Raw genomic sequence first — 15,498 nt, 5'->3', positions numbered from 1 at the left:
CTTCAACCAGCAAAGCAAACAGCTCTCATACTGAAGCAGTAGCCTTAAGAATTACAAATCCCACAGGATTTTTTTGTTGTTTAAATAGAAGGGTAATAGGGACACTGTTGCCAAAGATGTGCAAATAAACAGAACACGTTCAAATGTGAGGCACAAGGTGTATTCAGTAACTACAGAGTACAGCAGAACAGAGAAAAGTCTCTATTTGACAGTATCTTCTCTCCTGCGAATCAAGATTTTACATTCACAGCAGAAAGGAAAATGTATTCCAAGAGTGTATTTAAGACAGTTTCCACACATCAAAGCTCGTAACCTGGGGGAAAATGGTCCTGCTGTTCTGCTGCAAGAAGTAACTGGCTCACTTACTTGAAACTCTATGGGTAAGCAACAGAGTCAAGCCAAGCAACAGTTACCAGCCTCTGTTAGTTTCCATTTCGAAGAAAGATCCTTCTTCAAACATTCATTTCAATTACAGAATCATGAATATGAAAACACCTGTCTGGGCGAGCATGAGATCTTCCCTAATTCCTGGAAAATGCATCAAATGCTTTAGTGTACTAAAGTTCTAGACAGAAGTAGGTAATATTAGGAAATCTTGAAATAAAAAGCAGTTTACTGCTTAGTTGGTTAAGCTCCCCTCCCCAAGAAAATAAATAAAAGAAATAAATGTGTATGTAGTTTGTCACCTCCCTTATAATAAATTAACAGACCCACCACTACATGATGTTACTATTCAGGAAAATCTCATGCTTACAGATAAATTATTCTGACCTTCAATGCCTGCTGCATAGATTTACAATACAGAAAACCGTCTCCAAGAAAATCTAAGAAACAAACCCCCCTGAAGCTTGCTTATAAAACTACTGAGGTTCCACAAAACATTGTATGTTCTTTCTACAGTATCTGCAAACTCAGCTGTACTCCCACTCTTTCATTGGGCTTTACTTTCCCCAGCTTCTCTGCGTCTTGCATTTCATTTCCTCTTCTGGATCTAAAAGCTAGCGAGGCAGTCTCTCTGGGTACCACAGATAGTTGGACATGTATCACTATAAATACATTTCCTTCACTCTTTTCATCCAGCTGGGCTGTAAGAAGCTTCTGGATGAAACGCTCTGCCTGTTCTTAAAAGCTGTTCTGTACTTCCCATGGAGTCTATAACCTCTGACACTGCACTATTTTCATTACGCAGTTCTTCAGCTATTAGCAAGAGCTTACAGCAGGGTTGGTCAAAGAGCAAAATCCTTCTGAATTAATAGCAAATTTTGGGGGATTAGGATTTATGGCAGATCTGGCAATGTCTCTCAGACATCTCAGGAGGGTTTTGTATTATTTATTCTCCTCTTCTTCCCTCTCACAACTTAAGAAAGTGACTGCTTTGCTAGGCTACTTAAAATCACATTCATTTTTTGCCAGTGTTACATTACACACTACCTTCTCCTAACAGCAGCAGCTGAAATTCACTTTCATCAACATGAGTAACTAAAATTTTCTATAATATTAAAGACAACTCTTCAATGCCTCGTATAACAGCAAAGACACTTCCCTACTTCTACTGATAAACTCACTTTACCGATCTTTGAGTTACATTTACCTCCTGCCTTCAACAGCTGTACTTCAAGGTAGCTCAGCTTGATAACCAAGCTGTAACATCTATATCTTCTCAAAGCTCTCAGGCTGAAGCAAATATTCCATAAGTACATCTCCAATAAAGTTCCTCATTGGTTACGGTTCTGATATTGGCTTGTTTCACCATATAAAATATTGAATACAAACAGTGATCCCTCTCAACTTTACTATAAGAACTCTGTTTACTATTTTCATTGGTGACTTAAAGACAAAAAGTAAGATGGCATTTCCAAAATCACTGCTAAAATACCTCATCCTAAGGTTCTCTTCCCAACAACTGTTACAGTCCTTTCAAACAGCAAAAGGAGATCAAGAGTTGTTCCAATTCCCCATTTCACAACAGAATGAGCTGAGGTTCTAGATCTCCCTCAGTTCAAATATCTAATAGATGAATCTAGAATTGACAGTTCAGAAAAGGAGAGGGATTGAAGCAATACTTGAAGCTAACAAAGTTATGAATGACATTTAAACTGAGATACCAGTGCAGTGGGCATTTCAACACACAGACAGTGGTGAATTTCCAAACTAAGTAATGATGGTTCCAATCCTCCTCTACTACTGGAGTAGTAAATGTACGTATTGTAGTCTCTTCAACTGAGAGAATTAAAGTGTACTGAAGCAATTATAAAGTAGTCAAGGAAAGATATATAATTAAGCTTGCCGAGATTCTCTTCAGATGTACACTTAGTTAACCACAATTCCCTCCTCAGCAGCTACAATCTAGCAGGTTATAACACATTCACAGCTCTGGAGTAAAAAAGTTACATTTCTGTTTCTTTCTTATTCTTCACAGTAGACCCTTTTATTTTTTCCTAATGCTGCAGTCTACCCACATGACTTGCTGCACTTATAATCAGTTCTCTCCCACCTATTTTTAATGCTAAAGAAGTTCAGACAAACTGCACAAAGATACACACACACACCAGACGTAAGAGAGAAAACAAGGAAAATAGCTACGTAAACGTTAAATGGAATCCACAGAAAAGCACACACAGCAACTGCTACTCGGTCCTCTGGCTCAGGAGGGATACTTACAGAACACCAGCAAGTTTCTCTCACTTGGAAACTGTTTAAGTTGGCTAATCTCTAAGTAAAACTTACAAAGTTGTAACTGCTAAAAGTGCTGTTTATTTAAATTAGAGCAGGCTGACTGCTCTTAGGTGGCCCCTGAAACATGGAACAAACTGAAAACATCATGGGACTCGATAGCATCATCCCTTGACTTGTTCATCTCCTGAGCACACACAAGGAAGTTATCCAACCTGCTGGACAAGAGTTCTGCTCAAGTCACACCTCCAAAGCCTAGACTTTCACTGGAGTTTGAACTAATTATTTTATTCTTCCATTCTCAAATACGAGTACGATGTTGTTCTGCTATCAGAAAAAAAAAAAAAAAAGACACTTCAACAGAACATACATATCTATGAATACTGTCTGTTGGCATTGACTTTACATTGCCAATACTGTTCTTGGTTCTTCTTTTGAGTGCTCAGACAACCAAAGTATCCTTAGAACACATTACACAAGATTAAGTTCCCTGCTGAAAGACTAAAGCCACAGTAGCTTCAAAACCACAGCTGTTGGAAGAAATTCCATTTCTTCCAATTTTAAAAAGACCAAAACAAGTAACAAATAGTTACTTCCAAAAGGTGGCTTTGCAGGTGTGCTTTGTGACCAAAAAAAAAAAAAAAAAAAGTCCCTTTATAAAACCCTTGCATTTTCCACTTTTAACAGTGAAGCCTGCAGTAGAACACTCTTCTTTTTAAGGGCATTCACAATATCAAAACAAACAAAATACGCAGACTCCAAACATGCACAGAACAACAGACAAACCAACAAACAAGAACCTGACTGATTTATGGAATCAATATCAACATTCAGTTCATTAGGACTAAACTCTATTAGCCAATTTACTTGTAATCTCCAAGCTCCTATATGATCGTTTTTATCAAATTAAAACAAGCTCCATTTCATGTAAACTTGTCAACAGGTGGAAGTATAAATTCATACCACTTAACAACACATCCATTATAGCTCTGTTACACTAAATAGCCTGCAGGCAAGCAGTATTAAGTTGTGTTTCCACCAGTTCACCACTCTAGTATTTATCTTCTCATGTTTTTCCCACCTCTCCTTTAGCACAAAAGAGGCCAAGTTATTTCTTTAGGATTTAAAAAGAAAAAGCAGCAGCCAAAGAGCTCAGGATTATCCGTTGCTATAACAAACCAATGTTTTAGTCCAGCAGCGTAAATTCGCTGCTTGAAAGAAAAATTTTTATCTGTTCCAGAAAAGCAGCCTGAATAATTGTAGCCCGCATTGCACTGTTGCTATAGAAACTTATTTCACTGTAGCAGTTAATTGTTAATCAATTTATGGTTTTTTTTTCATTACAAAGCTCAATAAGAGTCAAATACAATATAGAAATGTCTCTCCAGCAAGTCAAAGCTATGTCCCTTTCTGGCTACTGTTGGATTTTGCAAGCCCTACAGGAATGCCAGACATTTTTCACACACTATTTTTATTAAGCCAACAACTCCTCACGTTGCAGCAAGTTAACAAAATATTACTAGAACAAAGCCTAGTTACTTTTGTACTAAAAATAAGATGCAACTCGCTGTTGTTCTTACAGCCCCAGAACAGTTCTGCAGAAGGTATGTGAATAAAGTATCTACTTAATATATAATCTATGCTCCCATCCAGAATGAGGCCCATTGGTTTATACTTTTTGTGGCTGTATTTAGTAACAGACAGACGAAATAACACATCTGCCTTAACTCTGTCCTGACGTTAATTTACAGTACTGTATCTTCCTTCTAGTCCTGAAGACATTTCATAACAACCCAGGCCAATGAGGCAAAAAGTGCTGCTGAACAAGAATAAAAGGCAGGCTACTAGAAAACATACTGAGAACCAAATCCCCTACAGATACGTTGCTGTGAACTCAGATTTTCCATAATCACACACATACAAGGTCTGGGATATCACCTAGGTTGCAAACCAGAATCCTGTTTTGGAAGTTTAAGAGAACAAATTCCTGATCTGGGCACAAGTTTTCCCGACAGCCTTATGTTGAAGTATGCACAGTGCTAAAGATACCCTAAGTAGCAACGAGAGCTGACAACCCTGGTGGCACAGATATCAGGTGGGGAAAGAAAAAAAAAAAACGGTGCTTATTAATCGCGTTCTTTAAAAACTACCATTAAAAGGTCTGAAAGTGCTTAATTTACCAAATGGACACACAACACTGCCTCTTTCCTATGGCTGATTTTCTCCTGAAGGGCAGAAGGGAGCCATCTGCCTACTACTTGTCACTTACTGATCTTCCTGCACACAGCTGTGCTGGCCACAAGTAACTATCCACTCTTCAAGCCTTTTGCCAAAGGTCATAAAAGCAGCCTGTACTGGAGCATGGAGCTGAACAGACAGAACAGAGCTCAGCTGTTTAACCATCCATCCCATTGATACGGGCATACGAATTCTACATGTGCCAGGGACTTCTGCTTTCAGAATCATTCACACCTTTCTACCAGCCCAGTTCAAATACTGTATTTGGATCAAACACAGAACTTCACTTGAGTTGGCAGAATCTATCCTGTGAACTCTGTTAGAAGATCACAAACTTCATCTAGAGGAACAGCACATTACGGCTTTGCAGGAGTTTGCTACAAGTTATTCTGCACAAGGGACACAGCTTCCCTGTCAAGGTGAGAAAGGAAAGCCATGGCAGGTGTTAGGCTGACATGAACATCACTGGAGTGTTTCCTTGAGAGCACCCTATATTTCTGACGGTCTTCTTTGGGGGAAAAAACAAACAAATTTAAAAAACATCCACCTGGATTAACACAGCTGCATCTGTAATACAAGCAAAAAACATTGCATTTTCAAAATATCAAACTTTGAAAGTTGTATTGCCAAATCATGCAACTACTCCTACTCTAATAAATCACTTTTTCAAGATGGACCATTGTGACACCTTCAGTGTACACAGCTAGCTATTTAAGACTTCTGGCCCACACTCCTATTAAAAAGGTCTAAAAAAGTCACGTTGCTCATATTTATTGTTATCCTTGTGACTGTGCAGGCTGAAGTGTCCATAAGGCACCATTCCAACAGCTTATTTCACAATACTTCTGGGCTTTTTAAACACAGCCTCAATATATATTGACATCCACTCAGTCTCCTCATCAATGCTTCCTCTTCCTTTAGTCAAGAGGGAGCTTTAAAACCATAAGCTGGAATCCCATGGAAATTTTCCATGCTATCACTTTCCTAACAAAATGTATGCAAACTTCTAGTACAGATAATAGGAATTACATTTTGTTTTCCTAGTAGACTAAGGACAATAACTTTGCTTATAACATCCAATGTTCATGCAGCTTCTCCTCCTTACTCCAGGGCTTTCTTTAGTTAAGAGCTCTTGCTCAGGCCAGCAGTTACTCTAATACAGCATTCCACATTCTCCATGCGTGCAAAGATGAGGATTATTAAACAAGAATCTGTTTATTAACCACTTTCCAATCCCACAGAATTAACAACAGAAAAGCATTACTACTTCGACCACTGCGGTCACCTGAGAATTCCACAATTATCTTAGGAAATTAAAGACTGATCACAGTTGGTACACCAGAACTGAAATCATTTTACAGAAAGTACCACTTAAAGATTTGTCACTGCATTATGAACAGCTTTTCTAAAAAACCCAAGAGTAAATTCCAATTCCAAGTTATGTCACTGTCATTGGAAAGACTTCAGTCGCAGTGCCTGGTAGCCTTGCCCACAAAAACTATAGGGCTATGTTTTCTACCAGCAGTCTGCTAAACAGAAGCTGAAGCAAGAAAAAACAGCTGCTTTATTTTAAACTACAGGAAGCAAGAAATTGGAGCAATTTAGATGCTGGAAGATGGATCGCATACACATTTGTACTTACTAGTAGAGTGAGGTAAGGAAGGAAAAATTGTCAAGTTATGAGGACATAACAAAATATCATTATTTCAACTTACACTATGGCATGGTTATTATTACTGTTTAGTTTCCTTAAGTTTTCTTGAAGGAGAATGGCGTTATTAGGTTGAAAAGCTTTGGCTTTCCTTGCCTATTTTCAAACAGCATCATTTCCAAGTGTGTCAACTCACAGTTAGGACAACTGGACAGCAAGTGGCCTTTGAATACATATCACTCAAAAATAAGCATTTCAGATGGCTTCTTTCACACAGAGACTTGCAATACTTCAATTTAGGGCACTAAATTTGATTTTGCAATGTCAAACACCAATTATGGCCTGTGAGCCAATCAGAGATAAAATTATGCAAGGTTTAAATAGAGTCTGAAGCATCTTCAATATTCATTTTAATTATTAACTGTCAGATGTCAAAGCATAATGCAAACTCCTTGCAATCTAAACAACACAACTCTTTCGTAAATATTCTGACAAAGCTGACCCACAAAGCTCTCTACAGAAGCAAAAACGTTTGTACTACCAATGATCATTATTTGCATTATGACTGAAATGTTATTGGCCTGCAAAGATTAAGTACCACAATTAATGGTTTTATATTAGTTTAAATTCCTCTGACTTACTTAGTGTACTAGAAATACACTCGCAATGCCAAACAAAAATTCTACCTGCAGTGGCAAAAAAAAAAATCCCTAGTTACAAAACGCTGCCTACAAAATGCTGCCTACCAGCATAAGGGTTTGGCCAGCAGGGCCCAGCATTGACACTAAAACACTGCTGCCATGCAGGCAGATAGAAATGAACGACCTGATCCTTCAGAGAGCAATCCTTCCCAGCACTTACTGCAACATAGAGCTTACTGAGGTCAAACAGTTGCAGTGCAGGCTGGAAACATGGACTTGAACATGGACTAGAGAAGCTGAAAGCACTACAGACTAATGCTACTACCTACAGACCAGAAGCAGCCCCCAGGGAACCATCACCTTGTAGGCTTCATCAAGTGCAAATATACTCTTCTCTTCCACAGTAAGAAATGTTTAATAGGGTCATTCTAAAACAGCTATTTGTTTGTCAGGTTTTCTCTTGAGTCAGCCCTAATTGTTCTGTATAAGCCTCATGACAGGGTTAACCTGTTAAAATTACCTGTTACCCTGTAACCCACCACTAACTCTTGGCTATTTCCCTCCAAAGTGTCATTGAAAGAAATTTGCTGAAAACAAAAAAAGCTAAAAAAAAAAAAACCCTTAAAATAAATAAATAAATTAATTAAAACAAAAAAACTAAAAACTTAAAAAAAAATCACCAGAACAGTTTGTAACAAGTCTTGGCAGTCCTTAGCACAGGGTCCAGCTAGAATTAAAGAAAACATCTAGCTACATCATAACACTTGAGTTAATGAGTCTACCTATCCATTAAAAGCCTGGATTTTCCAAAAGTCTTTCAAATATTTTCACACGCACAGATCCGTAGGAAGCCAATTAGTGATCCAGCCACAACACCTCCACAGGACTGGTGAATCCAGTTTGAATGCAACTCTTACCTACAACACAAGGAAGAAAAACTCAGAAAGAAGTTGAGGGATCTCTTGGGACACACCCACACACACAGAAAATCACAGAGAATCACATCCAACCAAATCTGCAATGTCTTTTTAAAAGGGTTGATAGTGTCACATCATGGCACTAGATGTGGACTACACAAGCCCTCATAGCACAGAATAGAAATATTTACCCAGTTATAGGATTGCATTAGACACCTTTGAGGGAAGTTCTGATTTCATTTCCACAATACTTCTAGTAGCCAAAAACTTTGTAGTAGAATTTGACAGTTACAGACAGCCTTTTCTTGGTATGAAAAATACCAAAGTAATATCTATAAGCAACTAGACAACCAATGGAAAATTCCGCAGGTGGCAAATTTGCCAAAAGTCAGCATCAAATCAATCTAATTGTATTCTGAAGAAAAAAATAACAGGACTATAAGAAAAAGGTCAGCAGCAAATACAATGCCGTGACATTAGGAACACTTCTGGTAAGTCTCACGTGATGCCTACAAGCAAGCTAAGTATCATGGCTTTTAAGGATTTTTTTTTTTTTTTTTTAAGGACAAGAAAACACACCATACTTGTGAATAACAACAAGATTAGAAGGATTATTTGCAGTATGCAGCACAGAATTGGAAATAAAAACACCTTTTAATAAAGCAAATAGAACAGAATTCAATATGCCATGCAACAAATTGAAAGAAAGCGTGGAGGAAAGAAGTGATAAACCATCCCAGCAAGTCAATGCCATGAGAATACTTCAAAGATCTCAACGTTCTTCAATATGGTAGCAGGAGCATCAGGAGAATGACACGAAATTATTCTCCCTTTTTCTGGAGTGATATCTCCTTTAGGTACTGCAAATAATGCTAGTTAATTGAAGCTAACAGAGAAGAGCAATCAAACGCTTAAAAGTCAAACATGAGAAGAAAGGTTAAAAGAGATCTAGATTTGTTGCCAAAGGCAGTCGGTTGTTCTCCATAGCCCCAGCAGAAAACAGCAATCAGCTTTTTCCCCCCCAAGAAAAAAGTTTTGAGATGTTATGAAAAAAATAGGAAAACTATGCTTAAGTGATGTATGAGGGCTGTGGCAATCTTATTCTAAAACTGGTCACAAAGATGTAGGTACACCTCACTGTGCTTCAGAGCAAGCTATCTAAAAATATCTTCACAAATCTCAACATTTCTGTAGCTCATATATGCTGTTGGAATGTGCATCTTTCTTAGAGGCCTGACACAGCCTAGTGATAGCTCGATATAAAGTAATATTAACTCGCCTCCCCACCACATTTTGAGAAAATGTGCTGTTTCTGCAGATCCCAGCTCCCAACCTGGAGCTGCTGAGCACTACCCTCCCCAGAGAAAGCAACATACTAAGCACGGTGACAAATGCCACCCATTATTGTTCCATCATTAAGACAAGATCCTAGATGAACATTCTATAGAACAAAAGTCATCACCAAGTACAATACTTCTCTAGCTGGGCAATAGAGATTCCAATAAAGACAGATATTTAAGAAAGCAATTTAGAATAATGCAAAGGAAAGAATCCTACACATCAGCAGTATTTTTGCCGATAACTGGGGATTACTAGAATGCTGTAAAAGAAATTAAGATATGAGCTTACCTTCATCTTAGTACAAATATAATTATTTCTAAGTCTATTGTTCAATGTAAGGTTGAAAAGAAAGCACAGATTCCACCCTCCACGCCTTCCCCAACCTGAGCTCATCATCTACCTATTTTTTACTATGATACCATTATAACACACTCTAACACCACATAGCTATTGACAGACTGCTGCCTTAGGTAGCTGCAGGAAAAGAAATACAACTGAAGACAGTCTCTTTTGGCAAGAAAGAAGTTCAAAATAAACAAGTAAACCAACAACTGCTGTTGGGAAAGCCTGCCACATGTTAGCAAAGAAAAATTAATATAATAAGCTGAATGGCATTCAAATTCAGTAGCAACCCAATGTGTGGTAAAAACCAAGAGTGTATACAGTGCCACGCTGCTGCTAATATGCACTTTCATACGACTGTATTGAAGCCTCAGCTGCATGCTGACTTGCCCAGAAGCCTTTATAATAAACAGAGAGAATACACTAATTATAGTGGTGGGGGGGACAGGGAAAACGCGCTAGTTTCCTAGTAAAAAGGGAAACGGATTTGGTAGTTAAGTGTCAGCAGCAATCTAGAAAGCCTTGTCTTGTCAGTCATTCCTGTGACAATGAATCAACTAATAAACCATTTTGCAAAACCAGACACAAACCAGACTGAAGTACCCCGAGTCTGTCTCATAAGCCAGACTCAAGCAGCAGCCCTCACTCCTGATATGTGCTGAGAAAAAGACAACCCATCCAAAGCACCAATGCATCACGGTTTGATCAATCATTTCTGAATGATTACCTTATACTTCTACTCCATGAAACAGAAAAAGTCTTCTCTATCGTCCATAACACTCACGATTAAGTCAACAATATCTAAAGAACAGATCATTCTGAATCTGACTTAAGGCAGCAGTAAAGGTTGTGCAGGTGAGACCATCAGGCAACGGATCCAACCTGACAGCTCAGGAGGCAGCTTTGTTCCTTTTCCCTTCATCCCTTTCTTTGTTCTCACTGTGCTTCCTCATATCTGAACCCAAGACAAAATGGTTCAACTCACCAAATCAAAATTTAAAAAGCGCATGTATTGAACTGCTAGTTTAGCAAGTTAAACTTTGACAAGCTAAACTAGCTCAAACTGAGGCTGAGCACAGCCAAAGCTAGCAAGGATATAGGAAATACACTGCCAAGAAGAGACTTCGCTGCTGTACCATCATTTCCAGCAGTCACTAGATCACTTGAGTTCACAAAAATTCAACCTTTCAGTTTAACAGGAGATCACATCTTACCTTAATGTCACAAAGTTAAGGAGGACTGTAAGGGAAAGCCTACTGACACTCAGCATAGTTGAGAATAATTATATACTCACATATGTAAAGCAACCACCTCTCATTCAATCACAGTTCAATTTCTCCTTTCTAAACTATACATTCACTTCCTTTTTCAGTGGATACAAACCAAAAACAATTGTTTTCTGGAAGCCTGGGGAAGCCTGTTTGACTGGGGCGGTACACCTGTCAAAGCATAACACAGGTGTCCTAAGGCGAGCTCAGGGAGGCCAGAAACCTCCAGTGGAGCAGAAGGGCAAAAGCTCGCTTGACCTTGATTGCACTACCTTATTAACAGAAGGAGAACTGATTAAATTTTTGTTACCTTAAAACACAAAATAACAGACAAGAAAAAACTCACAGCAATGGTTCACAACTGCTTTCATTGCTATGGAATACATGGCAATTTGATGATATGTTTCATGGTAATGGCAATGCTTTACAGCAAGAAAGAAGAATAGAAAGAAAGCTGAGCTTTCATTATTTTAAGGAATATTCATTTAAAAATGAATTTGTGTGGAAATAAATTTTTACATTTTTTAAGGAAAAAAAAAAATCTCTGAAGACAGCTTGAAATGCTACCCAAAGCTCCCTTACTGCTCTTCCTAACTATCATCATTATTTATCAGTATTCCAATCCCAACATGACCATCCTGACACTGGACATTGTTCCTCAATTAGGCTTCTTAGAAAATAAAACAAGCTTAAAGAAATGTCCTGAAAAGGTTTTACTTTCTATAGTTTGAATATCCTAAACTGAACACATATGTTAGCAATGTACTTTAAAAAAAGATTCACAAACTAGACATTGCAGGTGCAACATATTTAGGATTTAACGGAAACTAAAAGAAGGAAACTTAGCATCACTGATTTCAAGAAACATCCTTACAAGTGGTACTTTTCACTTAATATTAGCATTCATGGCTTGAGTGTGACTCCTGTTTGACATGTACTGATCTGCAGTATATTACTGATACAAGAATTATCTCAGCATCAGACAGACACTTCTTAAAATAAAGTCCTGGTGGTTCTTTCATTCATTTTAATAGAAGTTTAACATTTAAAGTTTGCTCCTGTTCTTGCTCTGGAAAAGTAAAATAAAAGACACAATCTTAGCTACCTGATACAACACAGCTTCACTAACTTCAATTTGTACTTCACTATCTTAATGACTTCACCAAAATGAAAATTACAGTCTGAAAATTAGGAGCATTTTAAAGAAACACTTTGATAATTGTGAAGTAACTTAAAAGAGAAGTTGTTAGCATTTGTATTATGCAGAGATCACAAATTTTTGTGTCCCTCACCCAAGAAGTGGAAGACGTGCAAAGTTTAGTTTGTCCAGTTTAAGACAGACATATATACTATCAACTTAGGTAACAGTAGCTTCTTCCTGCAACCATAGCCAGAAAATATGTAACCTTTTATACAAAAAAACTCAAATCATCAGTTGACAGTGTCAGCCTGTTCTTCTCTGAACTTTGCACATAGACAAAAGCACCTTTCAAATGAATAGTTCCAAAATAAATTCGAAAGAAACAACCTTTACAAGTTTAAGACAGCCCACCTTCTCTATTCTCATTTTAAATGCTTCCTTTAGCTTATTTCAGCTATTTCTCTAGATTAATTTTACGAACTTTGCATATTACATAAAAAGATTTTGAAGTATATTTTCATTTGTTAGTGTCATAAGAGCTCACTGAAATGAATTCTGAACAATGCATACATTTTATATTACTATGAAGAAAACAAAACGTAGTGCTGTAACAGGTATATCACAAAGCTCGTAAGTTAACAATCTGACAAACTAACACTTTCTCTGTTACCATGTAGCTCAAAAGCTGCTTTTAGCAGCCCGGAAAAAATATATTGGAACACTAATCTCAAAATCATTTCTACAAGCTGAAAAAGTTATTCAGTTCCCTATTTCCAATGCAGTACCAAGCTTCAGATTTCATTTTTTTATTAATTTTAAGTGTGGTAAGAGGTGACTAAGACGACTTGCAAAAATCACACATATCATTACTACACTACATAAAGGCCCATTCTGTAACGTGTGAGAGAATTCCACAGTTACTTTGTATGGAAAAAATAAACTCAAGATATAAGAACACGAACATGACAATAGTTTAAATGCTAGATTTTCAGAGATACTGTCTTGATGATATCTTGTAAATAGGAAAGACAGCAACTGCTTAGATGTTTGATAGAAGAACACTCATGATACGTTTCAAGAAACTGTTGACTAAGTATTATTTAAAACAACAAGGTTAAGAAAATTCACTGCAGTGCAAAACTAAAATCCATACCATTATACAGAACATATCTGATTTGTCAAGTCACAGTAAACAGATAACAAGGTAGACTTAATTCTCCAGTAGATGCTCACATTTTACAGAGGAGCAGTGATTTGGGTGTTTGCTTAGCAGCCTGCAGTTGACTCCCTCCTCACCCACAGGCTTTCTGCACAGTCCTGGGTGTATTGCCAGTCCTCCACCTCCTTATCCATGTTACACGGTGGACTAAAGGCAGGAAGGTTTCAAAGGACTTACCTTATGGAAGCTAAGTCTCAAGTATACGAGATAACAAACCCTCATTTCTTGAACCAGAAACCTAACAATCATTACATTTGTGTTTTCATATGCTGAGTGACATTCATACAGCATGACAAGTTAGAAATGCTCTTCTAAATGCCATAAAGGCAACGACCCTAAGAAACAACTAGTAGAAGGGATTTATTCGTAAATATGGTGACCCGAAACATCAAACGCACACACCATTGGTCCTGCACCTAACGTTAACCATTAGAAGTCTATCTCGAGTTGCATCGACGAGCGTCTTCTGTAAAAGCAACTTTCTCTGCATTAATTACCTGACGTTTAAAACTCAGCTCTCCGCACCGCTCCCGTTTACGAACAACCCCGAAATCAGTTCGCACTTCAAAGCCGTGAGAAAAGCCTAAAATTACAGCGAACACCGCAGCCCTCCGACCACAGCTCGGAAGCCTTCCTCTGCCCTACCGGGGATTTGACACCGCCGTAATCACGCCCGGCACTGGCGCCCGCCAACCTCCGACCCAAAGCAGTGAGCGAAGGAGGCCCGCGGTTCTCTCGCTACTGAAAACCCAGCCCCCATTCCCGCACAGCGAGGAAGGCCCGAGCGATCCCACCCCTCCCCACCTCCCCACGCACCTACGGGTGCGACACCGAACGCGACAGACCCCCGGGAAGGAGCGGGCGCCGGCTCCCACACGCCGCCCTCCCGCCCCAGCGCTCCCTCGCGAGCGGCCGAACCCGGCCCGGCCGCCGTCAGCCCCGCGGTCCCGCCGCCCCCCGCCCACGACGCAGCCCCGCGCCCCTTGGCGGGCGGCCCCTCGGCGGGCGGCGCGGAGGCCCCGAGCCCCCCAGCGCGGCGGCCGAGCCCCGGTACCTTGCGGACCCCCTTGTAGATGTAGAAGTAGAGCTCCCGGCCCACATTGAAGCAGAGCCGGTCCCCGTTGCCGCTCTGGTCGTTGACGTTGACGAAGGAAACTCGGACCGGGTTGGAGCCCTGCGAGTTGAAGGGCACCCGGTTCGGCCGGCTGTACTCCGAGTGGCTCAGCAGCTTGTACAGCCCCTCCCGGGTGGTGAACTGGGTCTTAATCTCGTTCATCTCCTTCCCTCCTCCCTCCGCCGCCATCTTGGAAAGGAGCATTCATCCTGCCCCAGTGCCCGGATGTAGCTCCACTGCGCAACCGCCGCCGCCGCCGGCGCTCGCGCGGCCCTGCGCGGAGGCGGCCACGCAAACGGCGTAAGGGGGAGGAGCGGCGGTCGCTGTTTACTGCACCTCTGCGCACGCGCCGGGCTGCCTGCACCTGGGCGGGACTCGGCGGGAAGGGGCGGGGCCGGAGGGGGGGGGGGTGGTCGCTCGCGGAGGGGGCGCGCAAGATGGCAGCGGCGGGAGGAGGGCGAGTGGGGATTTGTTCTGGGAGCTGCCTGTGGTGGGTCGGTGAAAGAGAACGAATATCAACGCGCAGCCGTAGTTGGACGCTCGAGTCGACCCACCGCTGACTCGACTCTATGGTTCTGTAAAGGGAGACTGCCTAAGGTGCCTGCCGTGTGCAGGGCCAGGCTGGGGAGTTGGCCCATATGAGCGTTAACTGGAAAAACGGGTTGTCACGTAACCCACGTTGTTTGAGCCAGATACGCGGTGAAGCAGGTCAATGTCCTCCTCTGGTATAAGGGATGAAGTGAACAGAATCTGAAAGGGTTATTTTCCCTAGGGAGGCAAGGCTGTGTCTTCTGATTACTGCATCAGCCTTGTGGTCGGCTTAAACTAATCAGAGACTGATCTCTAGCTGTAGAAATGCATCTGACCTCTCTGTCTTCAAGTACCTATTTTCATTGCCTCCCTTGCATCAGTTTCAGTAATCGTGCAACCGAAGGGTGAGTCAGATCAGCCTG

At 40.4% G+C, this 15,498-nt stretch overlaps 1 protein-coding gene across 4 annotated transcripts in view; it reads right to left on the bottom strand.

Annotated features, from left to right (window-relative positions):
• WDR20 (WD repeat domain 20) overlaps window positions 1-14,830 on the bottom strand; it is a 43,362-nt gene extending 28,532 nt beyond the window's left edge. For 3 of the 4 annotated variants that reach the window (XM_085225655.1, XM_085225656.1, XM_085225654.1), the window contains exon 1: window positions 14,486-14,830. In XM_085225655.1, the coding sequence (XP_085081781.1) occupies window positions 14,486-14,749 (264 nt within the window). In that variant the 5' untranslated portion in view covers window positions 14,750-14,830. The remainder of the gene's footprint in view (window positions 1-14,485) is intronic. The other variant, XM_085225653.1, reaches the window with a different exon arrangement.
• Between the last annotated feature and the right edge of the window lie 668 nt (window positions 14,831-15,498).

This window comes from Meleagris gallopavo, chromosome 5 (assembly GCF_905368555.1).
Source record: "Meleagris gallopavo chromosome 5, MGAL_WU_HG_1.1, whole genome shotgun sequence".
NCBI lineage: Eukaryota > Metazoa > Chordata > Aves > Galliformes > Phasianidae > Meleagris > Meleagris gallopavo.
Note: the sequence above shows the minus strand (reverse complement) of the source record. Positions and strands in the feature narration are given on the sequence as shown.